We start from the raw sequence: 18,703 nt of genomic DNA, 5'->3' as shown, positions 1-18,703 counted from the left end.
GACTCTGTATGATTAAATCTGCTAATACACATACTATTATGCAAATCTTACTATTGAAGCATTTTTTATTTTTGTGGACATGCTAAAAACCTTTAGGCCTTTTCCTGATTCCATACTTGCTACATTTAAGTTTTCCTTCTTTGTTGATAAGCTATTGTTCTGCAATGGTTTACTTCCCAATAACACCAATTTCCCTCACTGTAAATAGTCTTACTGTTTCTTTTCTTAGAATAAGGCAAGATGCTACTGCTTCTCTTATCCTGCTATGGAAGGTCACTGCCACTGGATTTAAACAGTGTTCACTTATTGATGGCAGAAGTGTCACTCTTCTCCAGGCACTGGGTGGACTCGTTCTTTCTGAAGAAATGCTTGCATTAGGAAACAACTACTTTATTGGTGAGTAACATGCTGACTTTCTGTTTGTCACCTCTAAGTGACAGCCGATGGTTTACCCAACATTTAGAGAAACAAAGAGGTAATTCCCTTAATTTAAGTGCTGCTGAAAGATCCAGATGTGACATTGGTTCATTCAAAGCAGACAAGAGGTACACTAAATTCTTCCACAGGTGGCACCATTCAGTTTAAAATCTAGATGGTGGGTTTTGCCTGATACCTTTAGATGATGCAAGGTATTTTATAGGTTATATTTTAATCAACTGTAAAGCTTTTGGTAAATGCTACAGTAAATAACTCTGTTTGAGGTGTTTCTTTGTCAGATGTTATATCATGGGATACTTTGTAAAGAAGCTTAAGCCTGTACACAGTAAACTTGAAAAAATATTTTAAAATATAATAGTAAATCTGATCTTCTAACAGTGTTTACTTGCACTACTTTTTCTCTTCTAGTTTTGTCTCTGAATATGAAACCTTAGAAATATACTATATGTTTCATTGGGCAATTAAATGTTAAGCATCTTTGTGGAAGGGATGTAATGAAAATAGGCTGATACATTATTTTTAAGTGTATGGGAAATAATACTGATTTAATGCAGTATTTATGCATAGACACAATAGACTTAATTAAATTGAGCTTTCTGGGCAGATGGTTTATTATACCAATGACATGAAACCAAAGTCATTATAATAACAGCATTTATTGTAATTTGCTTGAAATGCTGTATATCTTATAATGAAGTATAAGCTGCCACAAGTTGTTATTCGGCAACTTATCATGCTAATAAATGTAAAATTAAAAGCATTCTGATGCAGAAACATTGGGCCAAACTCTAAGTGTGTAGCTAATACAGAAAAAAACCCCAAATGCAGTAGTGGTGCCATGTTCTTTCCTTTTTGAGTGGTCACTTAGCAAATAATATTGCTTGAAGGTTGTTAGTATAATCATTTAATTACCATCAGCAATGGTTTCTTTTAGTGATATTTTTTTTTTAAATAATTTTCCAGTTCTTTATATTTTCTTTATAATTTACTTCCAAGATATTTAGTTTTAGCTTTTTTTTTCCTTTTCATCTAGTTTTGCATTTAATTTATCAGTTAAAACTCTCCTCGTATCTTCCTCAGGAATAAATTTTTGCATGTAAGTAAAAGCTTGCTGAAGACAGAATAATTTGTAACTTTTATGCATTCACGAAAGTACCTAAAGGCATAGCTTGGTCTATAAGCTCCCAAATAGAGGGCCTAAGTTGCTCTGTGAAGGCTCCACTTGACTGTACATGCCAGACAGCATAGGCTATTCATTTAGATAACTAAAAGGAATATTGTCTTACTCTTTCATAGTTTGTCGTGTCCTGCTTGTCTCTCTGTAGCCGTCTTGCTGTCACTGGGATTTTTACTTTGAATTGTTTACTGTGTGCTAGGTAACATGAGGTGAAAATATACCTTTTCCTTGATGAATATAAACAAAGGTTTAGTTCATAAAAATTGTACTAATGATCTTGCTTATTTCATGCCGTACAAGTTTTCTGAGACCTCTTCTTTTACTTCCATCTGGGTTTTGATACTTTCTTTGGTCTTTCTTCTGAATTTCCTGATAGTGAAATTCTTTGTAGAATTTTCCAGTTGTTGTAGTGGAATTTGATTGATGTAAGAACATGAATCATAAATATGTATGCATGGAGCAGCAGGGAGACTCCAATAATACAGTGATACATTCATGAATAGGAGCATCTGAGTGCTTAGTAAAGATGAGTGCACATATAGTGCATTTGAATTTTTATAAATCCTGTTTATTTTAGCAAGTGAGTGAATTACCTGTAGTGCTTTTGATAGAAAGTGAATATGAAACATTCCCAGTGCATATCTTTTACTCCTGAGGTGTTGCAACTCTATACTGTGATATAATCAAGTAATGAGATAACTGTTTTCTGGAGTAAATTACTTTATGTGGCCTTAATTTAGTTATAGTTTTTCCCAGAATAATTTCCTTTTATTAAAACACTTGAGCAGAAAAGGGGTGAAATACTAAAGGAACAGGGAAACTGAAACATGAATTTGTTAGTTTAAAAGTGTTTGTGACCTATCAAGATTTATTGTAAGAAAGATAAAACAGAGTAGCCTCTGGGTTTTCTTCTCAATTGTATGGAAATGTTCTGCTTACTGAAATCCGTAATTCAGCTAAGGTCTATATAAAAATAATTAAATCTTTATTTCGGATTTGATCCAGATGTATGGAAATGGTCTGTGAATCTGACACACCTAACAAGTTTTTAGTTTTCAGTAAGAACAGATGAATAAAGTTTTTCTTATAGACAACTTTCCATCTGTTTCTTGATATACATAACAAACTTATTCTAAGGTACAATAAATTAAAATGGATGATTTTATATAAAAAAAGCAATAATGTAACCAGTGCTTTTATTGATGATATTTAAGCTAGAACAATCACGAGACCACATGATACTGTAGGATGCTGTAAGCATAGAATCACGCAGTAAGGCTGTGGACCATGCCAACTGATATATTTACTTTATATAAATTTCCTCCACTCTTGTTCTGTTTATTCAAATGAATTTTTAAAGGATTCTTCTCTTAATTGGTGAATTCTGTACAATGCAATTTTTTTGACCTTTAAAAAAAATTTCTAATTAGAACAGTAAAAGAAAAATGGGGAAGAGCTGAGTGGTGTTTGTGTGTGTGTGTATCTTTTGATCTACATCTCATTTGAGTCACTTCTCACTGTGTCACCTCCGGGTTTTGTTACTCAACAAGGTACTTTAATCACCTCTTGCAAATCTTTCTGAATAAGATGTTTATATCAAAGGTAAAACATTTAGGGAAATATTATTTGTTTTGTGTTACCTCATGGTGACACAAGTTTAAAGTTGTTCAGACAAGATTGAAAAGACTGAAAAGTCGGCAGTAATGTACTGATTTGCTGATCATGTGATTCGGGGCACAGTGTCTAGAGGTTGGAAAGAATGCTGTCTCTGAGATCTAAAAATAGACGCCTTGATCATAGTCCTCTTTACCCCAGAGACAGTACCTGCACTGTATGAGAGTGAAGGGTTTGAGGGAAGGAGAAGAGTGTGACACAACTAAACAAAAAAGAGCAGTCTGTTTTCTATAATGTGATTTCTAAAATGGCTGCTGTGTCTGCAAACACTCTTTTGCTGTGCAGGAAAAGAGTTATCATGCTGTGATTATGCAGTATAATTATGTTGTTAAATTAAAGCATTTACCCGATTAAAATAAGCCCCAGTAGATGGGAAAGAGTACTAACTTGAAGACTGACTTGCACTTTCTGTAACACATTCTTACCATGACTGCTTTGCTTAGGAGTATTTTTAATGGGTTTGTCTGTAAGATTTGATACTCCACATGTGCCAGTCTTCTTAAATAATATGTTAAGTTTTATTAGAAAGTATACTTATTAGCCAATGGGAAAAAAGACCAATATGGTTCAGGTTTTGAATGAAGAAGCCCCTGAAAGTACTGATCTGCTCAGTAGGTTAGGTGGGTTACGTGTAGGATGAAGCACACAGCATATCCCAAGGTGCTGTGGCTTTTATTGCCAAGTTACTACTAGACAAAGGTAATCATTAGATGGTTGATCTGTAGCACAAGCCAGGTGAACTGTTGATCTCTGCTTACTGTTTGCAACAAAAATGCCTCATTTGATGCCAAGAGAATTTCAAGAGTTTTGTGCCTAAATTCAGGACTTAAAATACTTTTTTTTTTTTAAATTGAGGGCACTCCTGAATAGCAAATGTTTTTCATACCTGTACAGAAGAATACCTATTCTGTGGAGTGCTATGGGTGGATATTGAGATTTGCCAAAGAGATAGGTGAGAAGTGAAGGAGGAGGGAATTAATAATTTTAAGTAAGAGATGGCAATTAAGGGATCAACATTTAAAACATTAGTTTATGGAAAGTCTGCCTTTTCCATTGTGGTGGGTTGACCCTGGCTGGACACCAGGTGCCCACCAAAGCTGCTCTATCACTTCCCTCCTCAGCTGGACAGGGGAGAGAAAATATAACAAAAGGCTCGTAGGTCAAGATAAGGATAGGGAGAGATCACTCAACCAATTTCTGTCACAGGCAAAACAGATTCAACTTAGGGAAAATTAACTTAATTCATTGTCAATCAAACCAGAGTAGGGTAATGAGAAATAAAACCAAATCTTCAAACACCTTCCCCCCGTGCCTCCATTCTTCCTGGGCACAGCTTCACGCCCAAATTCTCTACCTACTCCCAGCAGCGGCGCAGGGGGACGGAGAATGGGGGTTGGGGTCAGTTCATCACACGACGTCTCTGCCGCTTCATCCTCCTGAGGGGCAGGACTCATCACTCTTCCCCAGTTCCAGCATAGGGTCCCTCCCACGGGCTGCAGTTCTTCACGAACTGCTCCAGCATATGGGTCCCTTCCACGGGGTGCAGTCCTTCAGGCACAGACTGCTCTGGCGTGGGTCCCCCGCGGGGTCACAAGTCCTGCCAGAAAACCTGCTCCAGCGTGGGCTCCTCTCTCCACAGATCTGCAGGTCCTGCCAGGAGCCTGCTCCAGTGCGGGCTTCCCACGGGGTCACAGCCTCCTTCGGTCATCCCCCTGCTCCAGCGTGGGGTCCTCCCCGGGCTGCAGGTGGAGATCTGCTCCACCGTGGACCTCCATGGGCTGCAGGGGGACAGCCTGCCTCACCATGGTCTTCCCCACAGGCTGCAGGGGAATCTCTGCCCCAGTGCCTGGAGCATCTCCTCCCCCTGCTTCTTCACTGACATAGGGGAAGCTTCCAGCAGCTTCTCACAGAAGCCACCTCTGTAGCCCCCCTGCTACCAAAACCTTGCCACGCAAACCCCATACATACTTCAATAGAGTTATAGCTTCATACTATTTGTCCCAATGTTCTTTGAAGTTAATGAGTGATTCTTGTATAATTTATCATATTTATAAAATGTCTGATCAGTATTTGTTTTAATTCAGGATCTCTGCATCTTCATGCTAGCAATAATGGTACTAGAATACTCAAAAATGAGTAACTGCAAAACTTTACCTTGTTACAGTGACACACCTATTCTTCATTGCAATATATCTTGAAAAATTAAAATCACATTAAATACATTTTACAAGTCTGAAAAAAATGCAGTAAGAGTACCCTAATGGACTGTCAGTTTGTGCATGAGTCTTTCAGACTGAAGTTCTCATGAATAAGTTACAGCTAAGGATCTCTGTGGTGAACTGAAAGTGCTGCTTGTTATGTGTTTTGGAGGGAATCTAATCCACCCAACAATATGCACTACTTTCAGGGAATAATATACTGGATTTGGGAACATGTGCAGGAATATATATATCTTTTTCTGTACAACTTTGTTGCAAGTGCATAAGATTTACTAAATTGATTAAAGTATCTCTCTTGAGAAAATAATGCATTAACATTTTCTTCTAGAAAATGAAAAAGGCCTTGCTGAAGGACTTTGAAGGACATTTTCAGCTTGTATGGCAACTCTCAAAAATCTTCTGTGATTTGTTGCATTCATCTTCTTTATCCAAATGTGCAATCACACTCTGATTGAAAACTGGAACATTTATTCTGAAAACACAGTCTGCTATGGAAATAGTGAAAAAGCCAAAACCAACACATAATAAAAGCATTAAATTTTTTTTTTTTTTAATACTCACATTTTAGAAGTTTTACAGTGACTGTATACCATCTGTTTCTTCACAAGTCAGTTAATTTACTCTGGTGTTAAATTAATATACCTGTTCACTAAAGCAAGAATTCTGTGCTTCATGACTCAAAAGATACACCTGTGGATGTGAGACTTGGTCAGTTGTAATTTTGCACAGTTTCCAGTCTACTTGGTAAACTAGTATAGGTATACCTATACCGGTATACAGTTAGCAAATTATGTTTAACAGCTCAATTCTGCTAGTAATCAAAACCACCATAGCTTTTTGTTGTTGTTGTTGTAGTATGAATTTGGAAATTGGGTAATAAAATTGCATATTGTATGATTATCGCTTCAGTTTTAAGAAGTGTTTATTTTGAGGTTTTGGGCATAACGTAGAGCATGGAGTTGGCAGTGCTGACTCTGTGTGCATGCACCCTATTTCCTTCCTTTCTCCCAACAACATAAAAGCAATTATGTGTTCAGGTCTTTATCATGGTTATTAGGATATTAACTCTGTTGACAAAACGTGCTTCTTATCAGCTTCCATGATAAAATGTTCGAAAAATTGCTTTTTTGCCTTGGTGTGCCCACTGCTGAAGCTGCAAGGATGGGAGCCGTTTCAGAAAAATAGTAAAACAGACAGTTGGGCATTAATATTTTGCCTCCATTTCCCCATAGGTAATATGATAGAAAAGTTTGTATATCTATAGTTGTTAAAAAAATGCGTCTAAATCACTTGAAATGACTTGCTTTTTGACTTTGTGCTTTATTTAGCACTTCCATGGTGCAGCTTAAAAAGCAGCTTTCATGAAATATTGGTACATTGGGTTTTTAGTTTCTAGTCTGCTTATAAAGTAAGAGGAAGAAATTTATAAGCAAAATTGCTATTTCTCAGCTAAGACCTTACAGATAATAAGGCAGAAGGTTTAACATTTAATATGAATGAGTATTTTGATCTGAATAGAAAATAAATCCTCCAGCACAATCTTTAAATTATAATGCTTATTTTCATCACAACAGAGAAAAACTGATGTAGACCGGGTGTGTAATCTGGTTTTCTGCAAGATGCCCAGCCTTTTAGGTCAATACTATTTAACTGACTGGTTTAAACTATAATTATGAAGTATTTCAAAAGTATTTCCTTGAATAAAATTAGTACCTGTACAAACTCACTTGAAAATGGATGCTATAGCATCTTTATGGTGAGAATACTGATGCTATTCAAATGCCAGCACCTATAAGGCAGCTTGCTTAATTCCACAAAACTTCTTGAAGTTTTGCTTAAAAAGGAAAATTAATGCTTGGCTCCTCAAGCACAAGAGATCTGTTGCATTTTAAAAAGCGTGTGAACTATATGTACCGAAAGGATAATATTTTTCCTATCCAAAATGCTGTCCTGCCTTTCTAATGTAACAAAGTGTTTTCTTTAATATCTCTGCCCTGAGCAGTTATTTGCTCTCTTGATGCGAATTGGGTTATTTAATGAATCTCCTTGGAACATCTCATCATACATTAACAACTGGTCACCACTAATATGACTGCAGGTATATTGAAAAGGCAAAATGGAACTTAGTGTACAAAACACTACATTAAAAATAAATAATCTAGAGAGATATTTTGAAACAAATCAGTCTATTTTCTAGGTTTTTTTTATCTGGCTATAGAATTTCAGATTAGGAGGCAAGTTGTAGTAACTGTGTCTTTTGGATGGTGTGTTTTGTATTGTTACACGTCTTTAAAACGTGCACATATTTCCATTGAGAGAAAGAAGTTCGGTGCATGTTGAAATTGTTTTTACTTAAGCAAAAATGAAATAGGGCAATTCTATTTTATAATAGGAGATGTGTGAATTGAATTCGCTGAAAGCCACGTAATCAAGTTACTCTAGCTTTAACAAGTTACCATGTGTCAGCTGAGCATCTGTGTGAGCTCCTAGCCCATGGCATATGTGCAGTCATTTGACTTAACCCTCTTTCACTCTGGACTAAATTAAATCACATTCCCTTGCACATGCTGCAATTGGAGCGTTCACGCAGTTCTGCTGCTCAGCCGATGTGCAGTAATGGGGGTGTGTGTGTGACTATTTAGTTACTTTTGTGCGAGTCAGCCTTGCTGGTGGGGGAATTTGGTGACAACTGCTCCAGTTAATGGGGTTTTCATTTTTATGTGTGCAATTTGCCTGGAAGGGCCCTATTGTAGGCAGTATTGAGTATTGTGCTCAACTGTGAACATTTCCCTGGGGTTCTGGGCATAAGAGCTAACCTTGCAGAAAATGGCCTTTTGATAAACAATAGCAGCAGCAGAAGTGCAAACAGCATAAAAAGTTCAATGAAGTGTTAATTTCAATGACTTTTTTAAAAGATAGCCTTGTAAGGCAAAATGTTAAGCATTCAGCTGAAATCTAAACCATTCTGAAGAATGCTGTTAGGCTATATAAGAAAGGGTATCCTTATAAATATGTTAAAAAATCAATATCCTGCCCTGCCCTTCATGATCAAGTTATATGTACCTCATCTCACATGTAAGTAGATGTAAACATTAGACTACTTTTTTATACATCGTATTATGTTTTAAGCTAGCATCTAAATAATTTTTACTCTTTAGAGTTGTCTTTAATTAATCAGTAAAATATTCAAAATTAATTTTTATTCACTGCTAGTTCTAGCAAGTAACAGTGGGAAATTATTTTTCTAGTCTGTCTTTGGAGGTTCACCTGCTCAAATTTGTAATGCTTGGTGAAATACCTTTTGTTTGTTTGTTTGTTTATTTTTAAGATTTTTCTTTCTTCAAATATGACTTTTGTGACCAATTCACAGTCAAGATATTTACATTCAGCTGATCACATGGTTGTTTGCACTGTGAGATCTTGGGCAGACTGCTTAACATGATCTGTAAAATAAGGATAATAATGCATATTTTAAAGGAAAATGTGAGGCACATTCTAATAACGCTTCTAAAATACTCAGATTTCTTCAGCTAGTAGTGTAACATACTATACAGTGTATTTAAAAGTGGGGTAGCCACTTATAAGTCTTTAAGTTGAACCAGTCACTATAGATAAATCCTAGCCAACCTTGCCATCCAATCTACTGCAGCTCCCCTTATTGCAGTCCCAGCTATGTCATTTGTATTCCACCACACTTAACTGCTTTTGTGAAGTGTGGTATCAGAGATTCTGGTGGTCTACATTTGTGCCCAAAATAGTTCACTGCCAGCTTGGCAGCGTTGTTGATAAATAAGCACATAACAGGCAAATTGTGATACAGGGAATCTATTAGAAGATTAGTCTTGTCACCCTTCGCTGGGCTTTCACCGTTATTTTGGACAGTAAGCAGAGTCCTTGAAGCCATGACAGAAGGTCACACTCTAAGCTACTGTCACATCTCCTTAATAAGCTGTATGCAAGTGGTTTCATAAGTGTAAGTGTACTCTTACTAGCTGACTATTTCATAGTCCTATTATGGGTTTTGGTCCAGTCAAGCTATTAAGTTGGGTAATTGTTTAGTAACAGTGAAATTCAGAAATTGCCATTTGTTACAGAGGAAATGTAACGGAACATGTGTTTGGGGATTTTTCTATGCTAAGTGAATCCAATTGGTTTGCTCAGTTCATGAATATATTTTAACTGTCAGTCCTGCAAAACTGAGCTCGAGCTTGAAAGTCAAGCTGTGTGCTATTTCTTCCCAAAGTTTTGATAATAATTTTCTGACACCCAAATTTTGCTTTGTTGTACCTGTGTAACACTATAATTGTCAATCTGCCTCTGATGGAAATGTGGTACTGTTACTGAGAATATAATTTGACCAGCAGTACATTTATCTTTATCACTGTAATGGTGATTATGTCTGAGAAGAAAGTATATGTTTGATTTTCAGAGCCCAGGATGAGTCTTCAGTGTTGGGAGTGAAGGAAGAAAGCATATCTATTTTTAAACTGAATGTGACTATGATATCAATTTGGAGAAGAAAAAAAAAATGCAATGAGAAGTTTCAGTTACTTATGAACAGCAACAAAAAATTCTTTAAATTGCTGTTTCATGTGAATTTTTTAAAAATAAAGTATCTGAAACAGTTCTTGAACTGATTCTCACTAAAATCTATGTATACTTTCAAAAGCAGTATCTGACCAAGGCTTCTGTGGCAAAGCACAGTAAGCATGCTGATCTATATAGAATTTGGGAGAGTTGTACCACTTATAAATAGTGCCGTTTGTGGGAAAAATAGCAGTTCTGTTATTGCAGCTGTATTTTTGTATCCCCAGATGCTATGTTGCCTAGCAGTATCATTAGAGAATGATCTCAGATGTTCTGTACAAGTATCCTATGGTACTGATGGCACAGAAGTACTGCATCAAAGATTGTGAATGTCATTGACTACCTGTTTCTCACTTCTTGTTTTCTGCTTATGTATGATAATGATCCTAAGGCAAACTAGGAAACGATTCCTGACCCATTATTTTCAAATTCTGTAGAACAGTATTAGTGTCAGGGCCCTGAGGGTATTGATAGGCCTTAATGACCCTGACCATTAGTGTAACAAAAAAGGTGATAAATGATTGTCTGTTTGTAAATCAAAAGCATGCCTCTATTATTTCAACATGTAAAGGTAAATTTTCACAATCAAAGGTATCATGTGAACGTCTTGTTATGCTTTTTCAGTTGTTAGGTCTCTCAAATTAGTTGAACATGACTTCCATGAATGAGTGGAAAGATTGAGCTCTCTTAGATTTGCTAGATGAATAACCACTATTTGAGATAGTGATATATAGTGCCATAAGAGAGGGAAATTGATTTGTATAGTTAAACTGAATTTACTACTTTCTGCTTAGATCCACAAAGGCACTTAGACAGGGTCGTGATTAGTATAGACCCCGGTAGTGGTCTTCGTAGTCTTGAATGTCAGCTCTACCATATGATACATGGACAGTGTGAGTGTTATGGACATGAAATAATCTTTGGATAAAATTTGGACATGAAAAATTTTAGGAGAAAGGGCTAGAATTCAAGTCTCCCTTTGTCTTTTTCTGTAATCAAAATTTAGTTCTCTTTTTTTCCTAGCTTCTTTTCTTTAAGTTATTCTTATGTCTACAAAGTCCAATGGCCACAAAGAAAAGACTGAGCATATTGACCACTCCTGTTCAGCTTCCTGTATAACATTTTCTCCTGTAATGTGAGAGATGTGGTCAAACAGAAATTCCTCTTGGATCTTTTACACTTCAGGTTGATTCTATAACTTTCCATTATCCATGGATGAACTAGCAGACATACTTATGTAGCTTCTATCCTGGACCACTAAGGCTTATAAACAATGGTTCAATATGCTGTGATAGCAGCTGTATTGTTTCTGGAAGCTGAAATCAGGTCTGGAAATATTATAGCTTCAGTATGTTACTACATGACATGAACTGAAGATGGGGTGCAGGAACACCTAATACCACTACTTTTCTCCTGAAAAGTGATACTATCTGTTTTTCTTCCATTTGTATATATCTCAGTTTCCCATTTTCAAATAATAAATCACTGACTGCACTGTACACTGGGAATGGGGTGGAGAAATAACATAGAAATAACATCACCTTACTCTGGGGCCCTTTTTGGTTTTCCTACCTATTTTGACTTACCAATGCCCTTAGCGCCAGGGCTATATACTGTGCAGGGAAGCTGTAGGCACTTAGTGTCTGTGAGAACTCCACTGCTTTGCAAAATGTTGAAGTTGGCTACTGACCCCAAAAGCTTTTGGTGTGGGAAAGTGTTGAGAGAGAAAAAGAGAACAGATGGAAACTGATAGACATCCCACTGCTGTCTCATTTCCTTAGGAAACCAGGCTAAAAATAAGTTGAAAACTTGGGGGCTGATGCTTCATTGTAAGTGAGTGCCCGAACACCTTGGGAGTCATTCTGTCTCATCCAAGAAACCTTTAGGTGGACTCAAAGACCTATACTTTTGTGGATTGGAACTTTAATGTAGGGAACTATTACTGTATTTCTGCTGTAAAATGTTAATCTATTATTTCAACTGTAGGTGAATATATGTTGGAATACATAGAATACAGAGAAATCATCATACTTGAGCCAATTGCAGTAGGCAAGAGTGTTTGTGTGTGTAATAGCATTGGGTGCACACCAAGAGTTAGTTATGATTTGTAGTTCGGTCTTATGCCTTCCATTAACGTAATATGTAATAGGATAATGTTCCAAGTTGGTGGCATGTTGGCTTTAGTCTTCCCTATTTTGGCAGTCCACTGGGGACCAGCTTTCTGACCTCAGTCTGCTGAGCATAAAAGGAAGGTATTGTTCAGAAATGGAGCTTGTGAAGGAAGCAAATCAGTTTGTACAGTATAGAAAATCTACAGTCAGTCAATCTATGTTTGAGTAGGGGTAGTCTGAATGGCATGATATGATCTTGCTGGAAGCACCTGGACACGATGACACCTGTCATCTTTTATTTTGACTTTATTCCTTATTTTTTGTTCTTAACTTTCTTGATGTGAGAGAAACAGGAGCATATGTACTTTGTGTTCCTAGGCGTAAGTAGGTGAAGCTTCCAGGGTAGAATGAGCTGTAGTGTATTTTACCACGTGTGCTGCCAGTGCAATCATCCAGGCATTTGTCAGACTATCAAATATGTGTGCACAGAGCTTGAAAATGCCTTCTCTGCAATCTAAATGACTACTCACATCGTATTATGATTTATTAGGCTTTAAAATTGTTTCCGTAATATTACTGTAATTAGCTCAACCCTGAATTCTTCAACTTAAAATGCTCTGATGTCATTGTGTTAGAAAACCAGTAAGGCTAAACTGAACAAAATTACCTTTTGATATAAACAGCTGTAATGTTTTTCTCCAAACCTTAGATGAAGGGAGATGTAAACATGCTTCTGAGATTTTTCTCTTACCTAGAAGTTAAAAATAGAACTTAAAACTCACTCTAGTTCACTTGCTGTTATGGGAATTGGAGAAGGAATTAATTGAAGTGCTATGACCTGACTTAAGCAGGGAGTCATATTTAGATGATCAGACAAGCTTCTTCTAGCCTTAAAACCTAGAGATCTCAGAAAGTTGTATGAAACTTCTATAGAGTGAAAATAAATAGCAATGTTTTTATTTTTCTAGTTTTTGAAAATTAGATGAGATAATTAGAAATTACAGAAAAATATGTGGCATTCCAGTGAGAATAATGATTTTTTTTTCAGTAGTTTGCCTAAGGGCTTTTCATACCAAAATAGTAACAAGATTCAAAGTACAAAGAAGGTTGATTTAATATTCCTTTAGGGAACTGTCCTGAAGAATATGTAACAATCTGCTTCAGACAAGCAAATGTGAACCCAAAGACATTTTCGAAATACCACATTCTTCCAAGCATTCACATATAATTGCATGACTGCCAGTGACAATCGCATTCAATTGTTAAAGGAAATAATTCTGGCTGCATTTTTGAACAGATGGGTAAAAATTAGGTGTGTATTAAGGACAGAATAAATTGGCTTGCTTTGAAGAGGTCATCAGATTACAATAATCTTCACTAGCCAAAACAGACCATAAGACATTTGGAACTATACCCAATACATTTTTTTAATCTGATCTTTTTAATTTTAATCTGATCTTTTTAGAATATTTAGCTAACTTGTAGAGGTTATGCTCAAGCTGATGATGTCTATATTGGACATGAGATTTTCCTGCTTTGAAGATATGGTTTAGGGATCATTGTTTCTAGCACAGACAACTAACTGTTCAAAGGATACAGTGTTTTAAAAAGTGAAATCTAAAAATGAAGAACAAAGAATGGAAGTCTTTCCATACTGATACTACAAACAGCCTTAGACCCTTACATTAAGGATAATGAAGTCAAATTTAAGTTTGACAATTTATGGAAGGATCTTTGGGGTTTTTTTCATGCGTATATTCTGCTTAGAGTATATACACTGTACCAAACCCACACTTTTTTTGTCACTGCACATTTATTCTGCCACAAGCTCCCAGAACAAAACAGCTAACTGGTGCCACACATGGAAGGACGGTTACCCAGGAGTCTAATCACTGTGGTGGAACAATGCAGTTTGAGCACAAGTGAAGTGTAGGAGCAGGGTATATGTATTTTGACATGAACTCTGACTTAATTGTGTATGTCATGGGCTGTGTATGTGCCTCATTTTATCTTTCCTGCTGTCCTTCATTTTATTTTCTAGATATATTTGTTAGAAATATGGGTGATAGTGATGTTGTTATGCTCCAGTGTGTTTTAATAACTTCCAACCAGGTGGTTTTTTAATGCCATGCAATTACAGGTGCTAGCCAGAGATTCATGAATTTTCCTCTTCCTCATCAAATGTTCCAGTTTTCATGTTTTGTTTGTCTGTACCTGGTATAGCACCTTCTAGAGTGATTAGATCGGACATTTAATATTGCTTGTATTGCAAATATACAAAGAAATACTGTCAAGCTGTGTATGTATGTTGCAAACTTCATAAAAAATACAGCCAAAGGGGTTGTCCATCTGTTACCAATGTAATGCAGTTTATGATCTGTGTGCTTTGTAGCTCTGAAATAACTTTTAGAAATTCATTTAAACATTTTTCTCCACTGAATTTGATTTTAATATTCCTTGTCATTAAAAAACTTAAGGAAGTATATTTTTAACTCATCAAAAAGATAGCAGGCAAAAGCATTTGATTATTTGAGATATAAAAAATGATAGCAGATAGAGTTCTGGAGGTAGATCTGTTTCACCAGCCTGCCTTCCTTTTGTTAGTATAATGAGTGTTTTTTTCCAAACTATATTGTAATTTGTATTTATATGCATTAAATTTAGATAGGTGTGTATGAAATATGGGCAATTATGTTCTTGCTGAGTTTCTTTCAATTCAGTTTTATTTGTTTGTCTAGTGATGGAGCATTAATGTGTATTTTCTCATATAGTAAGGATTTTGTTGGTGGTTTTTTTTTTTTTTTTTAGGTTTTTTGAATGATTCAGTTACTAAGTGCATTGTGGCTCTACGCTTGACTGTGATAGTGAAAGTCAGTACCTGCATGCCTGTGGGAAGCCATTCAGATAACTTCCCGTGTTCAGGGAAAGGAAAATGTATCACCAAACCAGATGAGGTAAGGTGAACTTACCAAGACCTTCCTTATAGTGTGGGAATTCCATGATTATATAAACACGGGGTAAATTGTGCTTGGTCCTCTGAGTGTGTGCGTACCTTGCTGCTGTGTAATAGGCTTCTAAAGCTCACAGATGTTACTAAATAATAACAATGAATTTATTTGCTTTTCCTAAAAGTCAAGCACTTAAAGTAAGAAAGTGACTGATATGAGATGCAAAGATTTATACCCTGCCCTGGCAATAAAAACAATTATTCAAATCAGGTATAAGGTAATGTGTACTGCATCTTACTGTCACTATACAAGAATATTTCTTTGTGAGATGAGGTGCACGTGGTGGGCACTTGGGATCCCCAATCTCCAGACCAGTGTGTTCCAGTTTAAGTCTTCAACCTTCTTTTGGTTTTAGGTCTGATTTCATCTAGTACTTACTTATCTCTCCACGTCTCAATAATTGCTCACTCAGAAATCACTGATCAGTGCAATGGAATTGTCTGAGCCTAATTATGAAAAGAAACACAATGGAGTAATTCGGTAATGTTTGGAAGTTTTCCTGCACAGCTTTTTCCTTAACATAACGCTACCTTGAGAGATTATAATGGCGACAGCAAGTCCACTGGCCACTGTGAATTTTTTGTGCGATCTAGTAATATGAGAAAATAAGAACCAAATGTGTCAGTTTTGCAGTCTTTATACTGCTTTTACAAAAGCAGACTAGCCTTCTGTGAATGAGATACTGTATTCTTTGTTACCTTATATATGTGTTGATTTTGTTTCATGGATTAAAAGTAATTTACAGCACAAATATGTGCAGTAAATCTTTGGCTTTATTATATTCATTTGGGAGATAAAAGCAATAGTAACTGTTGAGTAAATATTAACAGCTGTGAGCCTGCTGGGAGCACAGAAAATTTGGCATATTTAGGGAATTCACTGTTAGTTCATCTGCTACCATTTTCTGATTTAAATTCTCAATAAGCATGTTTGATAGAAAAATGACGTTTTGAATTGTAACAACAATAATTAAATTGCTACAGTAATCTATATACGCATGGCAGTGCTAACATCTGGAATAATTAAGTATCTATTTTATTTCTCAAAGCTGAAATTTTAAAATGCTTGAGGTAATGCGTGAACACAATTACAGCAAGGTGCGTTTAGAAGTGCTACTTTACCATACCAGCTGGCTGGTATCCAAATAAATTATTCATTCAGACACAGTGTCCTGTTTCATAGTCCAGTTTAGTTTTTCTGCTTTTCTATATTTAATATTTTTATTTTATAAATTCAGCATCTTGAATTTATGGAAAATAATATGTTCAAATTTACTATATATAATAGCATATCAAAATGTCTTCTTTGTCCATTTTTGGTCAAGTTGAGAGTTAAAAACTTTGATAAATAGTCTTATTTTCTGTTTTTTCATGTTGTTTGTCCATTTTTATGACTCTAATGTCTTTCTCTTATTGCATTCCATATGTCGCAAAATAAAAATAAGTTACTTCCTGTATCTATGCAGAAGCATTAATGTCACTCAAAAAAAAGAAATTAGTACCTGTATGTCCCCACCTGTAATCTTGACGTCGAAAGTTTTATATCTTAAAACTAGAACTGTTAGTGATAAATGGACCCCCCTCATGCACATGTAGTGTGTTGCTTTTGCTGCAAAACGAATAGAAAAATTTAGGATTGTTCATGTCTTTCCACCTATTCTTTCTTTGCACCTAAGTGTAATAGCAGGAAAATTTATTAAGGTAGTGTGTTTGATGTAACGTGCACCAGGCTGTAGTTGGCCGACAGCCCTGTGGCTGAAGCCATGGGACATAGAAATGATGGTGAGGTTCGTTTCTGAAGAGGTGTCTATCAATTCATGGCAGTCAGAGAACTGGAATTAGCAGGGTTCTCAACATCTCTTATCTTCAAATAAAATTTTAACTTCAGAAATGTAACTGCTTTTATTTTCACTGTCACAAACTGCTCCTGAATTTTCTACAACTTGAACACATGAGGAATGTGCCCAGTGATCCTCTCGAGTGCTGTCACACCTATGCCAGGCAGCCTGCTGGGCTGGGGTAGCTCACTAAAACCTGAGACACAGTGTTACCTAATGTAGAGAGTTTCTGTCCAGCTTCCTACTCCAGGGAGAATAAAAATGTTGTGTCTGTTCACCCATAGTGTTTTTTTAAGTCTGCGAGTTTTCCTTACCCTTTTGCCTGTTAGTCGCATAATGGAGCTTCAGCCAGGAAACTGATTCAGGCCTAGCGTAAGCAACATAAGTAAAAATAGAAGGTGCATATTACATTAAGCAGGATGTTTTTGCCATTATTTAACTCATCTTAGGTGAGATATGCCCTAAAATACCTTGATGATTTCCCTAACGATGGAGCTAACAACTGCCAAAATTACATGCTTGATATGTACCAAGCGTCGTATCTGTTTCCCACAAGACGCATCTTCTGCAGTTCTTTTTGCAGAACTGAAACTTCCATTTTCTTTAGGTTTACAGCATGCCCTTTGTGATTTGCTGTTTGTTTTTATCTATAATTCATTCTGTTTTGCACGATCTAGTCTTGCAGGATGCAAAGCAAATTCTTAGAAGAATACATAAAAAGCCTAATACCGTGCACAAGCTAAGAGCTCTGTCAGCTGTAGTCATTGCTTCCAGTGCCAAGAAGATTAATGATTGTCTTTGTGTTTTTATGTACTTCATAGTTTTATTCCAAATCTAGTTTAATGTAAAAGAATGTAGTAACACATCTGCTTAATGGGAAAGTTAAATGTAATTAACAATCTGCAGTGAAATAAGTGCAGTGGCATACTGTTAGCTATGCAGTGCATAAAACTATAAACAAATGAATTCTGGTCTAACCTGGAGGTCTTGGCCAGTTTTTACTCATCCCTTGCTGATACATAACTTAGCTTCTACTCAGCTAGGTGCTTTTTATAGAGTGTGGACATGCAAAGGAAAGCTTTTAATTGCAGAGTTTCTTTTTCAATTACTGTTGCTTTTGAAAGGAACAGAAAATTCACCACTTTGAACAAAGTTCCGTGAAGCGAGGTGATGCTGAGTCAAAGTGATGCCTTTTCCTTCCTTTCTATGAACTTTGTACCTCTGCTTTGCTGTCATGCTTGCCATTCTTCCACAATGGAAGTGGGAATGTGTCAGAAGGATAATACTGGTCTTGGCATCATCACAATATAAATACCACTTTTGCATTCATATACTCACTTTTACAACAGATTAAGTTGTCCTCAAACTACTTAGCTGTGAATGGAAGAGAAAAATCTTGGTATTAACCCAAAGGGAGAGAATTGTTTGGTGTGAATTTCTGATTCCGTGTAGGATTTTAAAGTGAACTTTGGCCATCCATTGGATTTGAGTGCCACAATTTTGCTTACATATGGGGATAAAATGATTTCTTTCACAGCTTGCCCTGTTCCGTAACTTTGGCTCTCCTATGTAAAATATGGAAGAGCTGACTGTGTAAATATGAAATTTTATAGCTAGATTTAGAACCCTTGAGATTTACACAAAAATAATTG

General features: G+C 36.2%; 1 protein-coding gene across 1 annotated transcript in view; it reads left to right on the top strand.

Moving 5' to 3' along the window:
- DNER (delta/notch-like EGF repeat containing) overlaps positions 1-18,703 on the top strand; it is a 137,813-nt gene that overhangs the window by 68,976 nt on the left and 50,134 nt on the right. Inside the window, exons 6-7 of the mRNA XM_010568423.1 lie at positions 230-396; positions 15,015-15,160. Coding sequence (XP_010566725.1) covers positions 230-396; positions 15,015-15,160 — 313 coding nt within the window. The remainder of the gene's footprint in view (positions 1-229; positions 397-15,014; positions 15,161-18,703) is intronic.

This window comes from Haliaeetus leucocephalus, unplaced genomic scaffold (assembly GCF_000737465.1).
Source record: "Haliaeetus leucocephalus isolate CR32 unplaced genomic scaffold, Haliaeetus_leucocephalus-4.0 Scaffold240, whole genome shotgun sequence".
Taxonomy (NCBI): Eukaryota; Metazoa; Chordata; class Aves; order Accipitriformes; family Accipitridae; genus Haliaeetus; species Haliaeetus leucocephalus.
Note: the sequence above shows the minus strand (reverse complement) of the source record. Positions and strands in the feature narration are given on the sequence as shown.